This window comes from Propithecus coquereli, unplaced genomic scaffold, assembly GCF_000956105.1.
Source record: "Propithecus coquereli isolate 6110/MARCELLA unplaced genomic scaffold, Pcoq_1.0 Scaffold8, whole genome shotgun sequence".
Lineage (NCBI taxonomy): Eukaryota > Metazoa > Chordata > Mammalia > Primates > Indriidae > Propithecus > Propithecus coquereli.
The window spans coordinates 2,438,131-2,444,639 of NW_012154173.1; the positions used below are offsets into that span (position 1 = coordinate 2,438,131).

At 41.2% G+C, this 6,509-nt stretch overlaps 1 protein-coding gene across 1 annotated transcript in view; it reads left to right on the forward strand.

Annotated features, from left to right (window-relative positions):
* Nucleotides 1-368: 368 nt before the first annotated feature.
* The window catches only part of MRPS28 (mitochondrial ribosomal protein S28), a 98,245-nt gene continuing 92,104 nt past the window's right edge, over nt 369-6,509 (forward strand). The window contains exon 1 of the mRNA XM_012663164.1: nt 369-589. Within this exon, the coding sequence (XP_012518618.1) occupies nt 389-589 (201 nt within the window). The 5' untranslated portion in view covers nt 369-388. The remainder of the gene's footprint in view (nt 590-6,509) is intronic.

Genomic DNA, 6,509 nt, shown 5'->3' on the forward strand with positions numbered 1-6,509 from the left:
CATATTTGAGTAAAGACCTGAGCAGCGTCGGAGAGCGAGCCAGGCGGTCACCTACGGGAGATTTCCAGGCGGGGGAACAGCAAGCGTCACATAACCAGAAGCTGCAACAGACCAACGGGTGCCCAGGGCTGGGGGAGCGAAATTCCTGCAAGTTAAGAGCACTTCCCACGCAAAGCTTAGCGGCACTCCTGCCACCAGCCATTTAACCCACCAATTTCAGCTTAAGTCTCCTTCGCCCTACGGTGCCTTCCATGCCCCGCCGTAACAAACAGACCAAGCCCGATGGCCATTAGTGCGCTGCAGCAGGTGGGCGGGCCTGTTGTCGCTCCGCCCCGTAACCCGCACGCTTGCGGAGGGAAGGCCAAAGGTCAGAGGTTGTGAAGCTGTCATGGCGAGCCTGTGTCGGACCCGTGCTGTGGCTGCCGAGAGCCATTTTCTGCGAGTGTTTCTCTTTTCCAGGCCCTTTCGGAGCACAGGCACTGAGAGTGGCTCTGAGAGTGGCAGTTCCGATTCTAAGGAGCCTAAGACGCGCCCAGGCGGCTTCGCGAGCGCATTGGAGCGGCACTCGGAGCTACAGCGGAAGGCAGAGGTGGGGCGAGTGAGGAGTCTCGGGAGCTACGCTAGTGACGCGGTGGGCGGGGTCGGGAGTCGGGGCGGAGCCCGGGGCAGGGAATGGATCCGGGATTCCCGGGAGGGTCGCGGAGTTGGGGAGTGATGTGGCCCAGCGGCTGGCCACTGGGATCAGAGCATGTGGTTTGTGTTTTTCTTCCATTCGTTGGACTTTTATCTGGCATTTACGTGCTGGCCCGGCTCTGTCCACACTGCTTCGCGCGCGTCTTCCTGGGGCTAGGGCTTGTGGGAGGGATACCAATGGGGAGGGCTGCCATTGAGCTGGTCTAGGGCGACTCCTGGGACTCCGAGGCGAATTGAACTCACCTGGGAGAGTCAGAGTCAGGGCTGTGCTCGGTCGTGTAGTACACCGTAGCTCCACCATGGAGCTTGGTGTCTGCCGCACAAGGCTTTTCATGCACATTTATTAAGTCAATAGTTAGGTGAATGAGAGAATTACTGTCTGTCTGAACTTGGGCAAGTGATTTAACGTGTCAGCGCTTCACTTTCCCTTTCTGTAAATGATCTCTTTTTTGAAAAGCAAAGTTTCCATCTGCCTCAGCCAATACTTTTGTGAAATACCGTAAAATTATAGATAAATGAAGTGGATTGAAATAAACTAGAGTACAAGCCTGAGTATTTTTTAATACTAGATTCAGAAGACAGGAAATTGAATTATGTAAAAATAAACTCAATTTTTGTGTTTATCTTATTGGGAAGCAGTACCAAACAGTTCAGACTGACAATGTCCTGTATTACAGGTTCATTTTAGTAGTAATTATTATCAGAATTTTCCTAAAATCTGAGGATGAGATGAAGCCTAGTGTATTCGTTTTCTATTTTCTCTTGTAACAAATTATCACAGATTTAGTAGCTTAAAACAACAAGGAATTTTGTTTTTTATAGGGTTGTGAGGAGTCTGAGGAGGTGAGATATGGGGCTAAAATCAGGGTGTTGGCAGAGTTGTGTTTCTTTTTGTGGGTTCTTGGGAGGATGTATTTCCTTGCCTGTTCAGCTTGTGATGACTTCTGTTCTGCCTCCCTCTTCTACTTTTGAGGTTCCTTGTGATTACATTGGGCCTACCCAGGTAATCCAGCATAATCTCCCTATTTTAGGGCCAGCTGAGTAGCAACCTTAATTCCACATGCAGTTTAATTCCTCTTTGCTATGGAAGGAGAATTTGTATTCACAAATTCTAGAGATTAGGATGTGGACATCATTTGGGGGACATTATTCTGTCTACCATACTGGGAGAGATTGTAAAATCTCAACAGAATAGCTATGGCTGACCTGAAGCCACCTAAGGGATAGGTTTTAGATTCTTCCTTGACATAGTGCTTTGAGGCTTAATTGTAATAAGGTAGGAAACATATAAATATAGTTCAGTGCTCCTCCAGATATTTGTGTAGGAAAGGAATTTCCTTGTTTTTCACCTTCCAACATTTCTCACTCATACTCCACTTCTATGCACACCATATTCCAAGCACCTGCAGAAACCCCCAGAAAATAATTCTTAATTACTGAGCTAATTGTGGCAAGAGTGAAAATTGTAGCATCACATGTATACATAGTAAATGTCTGAAACTCAAAAATGTCTCTCATACTTTGTGGTTTCACATAGTAATCAGTAATAAGTGTTTATTTAATGAAGGAAACAACCAAGATGTTTAATTAAGAGTAACCAGTATTCCTTTTCCTTTGTTTTCTAAGACAGTTCTAATTGGGCTGTTCAGTTTTTTTAGGAGGAGGCTGGGGTGTTTCCTGTCAGCCCCAGCACATCCATTAGATTTGTTGAATCTAGCTTTAGCTGAATAGTCTGCCTGGGCAGTTGTTCTCCACCTAACATAGTTTAGAAAACATTATTCTACAAGATATATGTTTGGTTTACTGTGTGCGTTCACCAGTTTCTTTTTCACAATTCTTTGACATCTTGGTTTAATGGAAAGAAATTTCCCTGGGAAGGAGAGTATCAGGAGGCTCGGTTGTAGTTTCTGTTCAACAAGTTTGCTTTGAAGCATTTAGTTGATAACTACTGATTCCAGTGCTCCCTGGTCCAGGTCATCACACACACTGTGGACCAAGTTATCTTCCTGAAGCTCGACACCTCAGACTTTATGAGGTGATTTTTTTTTTTTTCTTGGGAATCCTGTAAACCTCTGTTCACACTGCCTGCAAGATTAAATAGGCAATAGTACATCTCTCTGTCATGGCATCAGAGGCCTGCCATCATTCAGGACCCTACTTGGCACAGAGGTTAAAAGCTGAGGCTCCAGGCTGCCAGGATTCTGCCATCTTTCTAGCTGAGTGACTTCGGGCAACTTGCTTAGCCTATCTGAGTTTGCTTTCTTATTCAGAGTTGAGATAATACTCTAACTGTAGTTATTGGGAAGTTTATATGAAATAATACATTTAAAGTGCTCTCCATACAGTGACTGGTGCAGAGTAAGCTTTTACTCAGTACATTTTAGCTTTTATGTGGCCCCAGCCATTTCTCCTCTAGCCTTCTGCTTTCTGAGGAATAGTTTCATAAAGATGCCTCCAGAACTGTACAGTTCTTTGAATAAGCTCTCACTGTTTCTTAAATACTTAGTAATAAACTTTTTATTTTATTTTTAGAGACCGGGTCTTTCTCTGTTCTCCAGGCTGGAGTGCGGTGGTGCAGTCATGGTTCACTGTACCCTGGGACACCTGGACTCAAGTGATCCTCCTGCCTTAGCCTCCCAAGGTGCTGGGATTACAAGTGTGAGCCACTGCCCCGGCCCAGTAATAAACTTCAATTTATCAAACTGTATAAGTTCATTAGTTGTAATAGGGGTACCACCCCGGTGGTGGATGTTGATATTGGGGGAGACTATGAATGTGTGGATGCAGGGGGTGTATAGGGTATCTCTGTACTGTCCTCTCAATTTTGCTGTGAACCTAAAGCTACTCTAAAAATTTCCCTCTCTTTTTTTTTTTTTTTAAGAGACAAGGTCTTGCTCTATTGCCCATGCTGGAGTGCAGTGGCGGGATCATAGCTCACTGTAACCCCTGAACTCCTGGGCTCAATGGATCCTCCTACCTCGGCCTCCCAAAGTGTTGAGATTACAGGCATAAACCACCATGCTCTGCCTTAAAGTTTCTTTTTTGGAAACAATGCATATAAGATATTATTTAAAAATGTAAGTAGATATGTGCTTCAACTAGAGGTTGAGTTGTGCCATTCAAAGAGAGGATAAAATCAAGTTTTTCAGGGCAGACAATCCAAAACTAAACAAAAACCTTGTACATACCATTCTCTTAAATCCCAAATTTAAGGACATTTGTAATTACTAGTATGTTAACTTGTGGTGTGAGAGTAACATGTGAAACATCAGAATAAAGTTTTTCCTGACTTTTCCCCCCAATAGAATGTAAGTTTCAGGAAGGCAGAGACCTTGTCTCTATTATTCTATTATGTTCCCAGCACCTAGCACAGTGCTTGACTGATAGTGGGCATTCAGTAGACATTTGCCAAATGTGTGAATGAGTGAATAGTACGTATAGTGTATATTTGAACTTCGGTTACACCTGGTCTGTCTTTGAATTGTGATGTGTGTGTGACTGCTCACAAATAGTTACACAAGTGAGAATAGTACAACCTTGAGTATGTCAGTTAAATGTGCCTGTCCTGAGTAATACTTGAGCAAAAATAAGTGTAAAAGTAATAAGAAAACTGAAACTACCACATGAGTTTTAATTTTAGTGTTTATTGGAAGTTTTTGGTGCTTTCCTAACATATTTATGACGAGGAATATGAACAATTTTTAGGTGTTAACGGGAATTCAACTTGTAAAAACATTCTTTACTCTTGTAAGTTTCTGAATTTATTTAATTGAAGAATATCCTGAGATTATAAAATGAATAAATACTATTTGTGTGATTAGGATTTTTGAAAAAATATTAAGCTAATTGTTTTCTTTCTTGTTGTTTGTTTGTTTTTTTTGAGACAGAGTCTTGCTCTGTTCCTCAGGCTAGAGTGCTGAGGTGTCACCCTGGCTCACAGCAACCTCAAACTCCTGGGCTTAAGTGATCTTCCTGCCTCAGCCTCCTGAGTAGCTGGGACTACAGGTGTGGGCCACCATGCCCAGCTAATTTTTTCTTATTTTAGTTGCCTGGCTAATTTCTTTCTATTTTTAGTAGGACGGGGTCTTGCTCTTGGTGAGGCTGGTCTCGAACTTCTGCCCTCAAGTGATCCTCCCACCTCAGCCTCCCTGAGTGCTAGGATTACAGGCCTGAGCCACCATGCCCAGCCTAAGCTGATTGTTTATAGATTATAAAAGTAGTATGTTTACTTTAGAAAGAAAATTTAAATAACACTGAAGGTTATTATGTGAAATGTAAAAGCTCCCATTTCCTTTTCACTTTCTGAAGGCTGGAGCGTGTGTTTTTTTATGCATATCTCTAGAATTTTATATATACATACATATAAATATAAGCTAAGTGTTTATATATATGTACATATATACTTAAAACATATAAATTGTTTCATACTATAAGTACTATTTTGAACTATATTACTATTTAAGAGTGTAAATTCTAGATTCAGACAATCTTGGTTTAAGTCTTGGTTCTCTTACATTTACTAGCTGCTTCCTTGAAAAATTAATATCGGTGTATCTCCTTTTCCTTTTTTATAAAAGGAAACCCTATGTCATGGGATTATGAAATTAAATGAATCATTATTTAAAACACTTAACACAAGTGCCTGATATTTAATAAGCGCTTAGTATATTTTAGTGGCTGCTGCTGAAAATTGCTGTTTTCACTTTAGTATGACTTTGAGTATTTTTCCTTATCATTACATATACCTCATTACAAAAATATTTGGTTGATATTCCATGATATGGATGTAGCATAATTTATTTAACCAGAAAGACCTTCATTAATGAGCTTTTTAGGTTGTTTCTGTTTTTTTTTGCCTACCACAGACAGTGTTACAGTGAACATTTATATTTTTTGCATACTTAATGGGAGTATATTTGTAGGATCTGTGTTGGGCAAAAGTGTATGCACAATTTGAATTTTGATAGATACAGCCTGTTTATACTAAACTCCCACTTAGTATAATGCCTATTTTTTTCATCCCTTTAATCAACAGAAGAGGTATAATAGGTAGATTTTCTTGATATTGGTCAACCAAAACAAAATACAGAAATTGAAAACTGGTGGCCAGGCATGGTGGCTCACACCTGCAATCCTAGCACTCTGGGAGGCCAAGGCTGGAGGCTTGCTTCAGCTCAGGAATTAGAGACTTAGCCTGAGCGAAAGGGAGACCCCGTCTCTACTAAAAATAGAAAAATTAGCCGGGCATGGTGGCGGGCCCCTGTGGTCCCAGCTACTTGGGAGGCTGAGGCAGGAGGATTGCTTGAGCCCAGGAGTTTGAGGTTGCTATGAGCTAGGTTGACGCCACGGCACTCTAGCTAGCCCAGGCAAGAGAGTGAGACTCTGTCTCAAAAAAAAAAAAAAAAAAAAAATTTGGAAACTGGGGTTATTATCTCTCAGTTTTTGATTTTTATCATAACTCTGTTCATATTTTTTTACTTCATAATAAAGGAATGCTATTAATTTTAACTCATAAAATACACTTACACTAACAGAATACATTTACGATGTATATATTGGGGTTCTATGTAAGATTACATTTGTAAAATGGCTTCTGCTTAAAAATATTTTTGGAGATAAAATTTGCTGTTCCCTAAACAAATCATTATTTCTTTACCTTTACTCTTTACCCTGGAATTAGCTTCCCTGCCTGCAAATTCCACTGTAAAAATCACCTCTTCTGAGAGTTTAAGGAACTGGCTCACAAGAGATTTTAAGGAATTGGCTCACATGATAGTGGGGACTGGCAAGCTCAAAATCTGCGGAGTGACAATTTA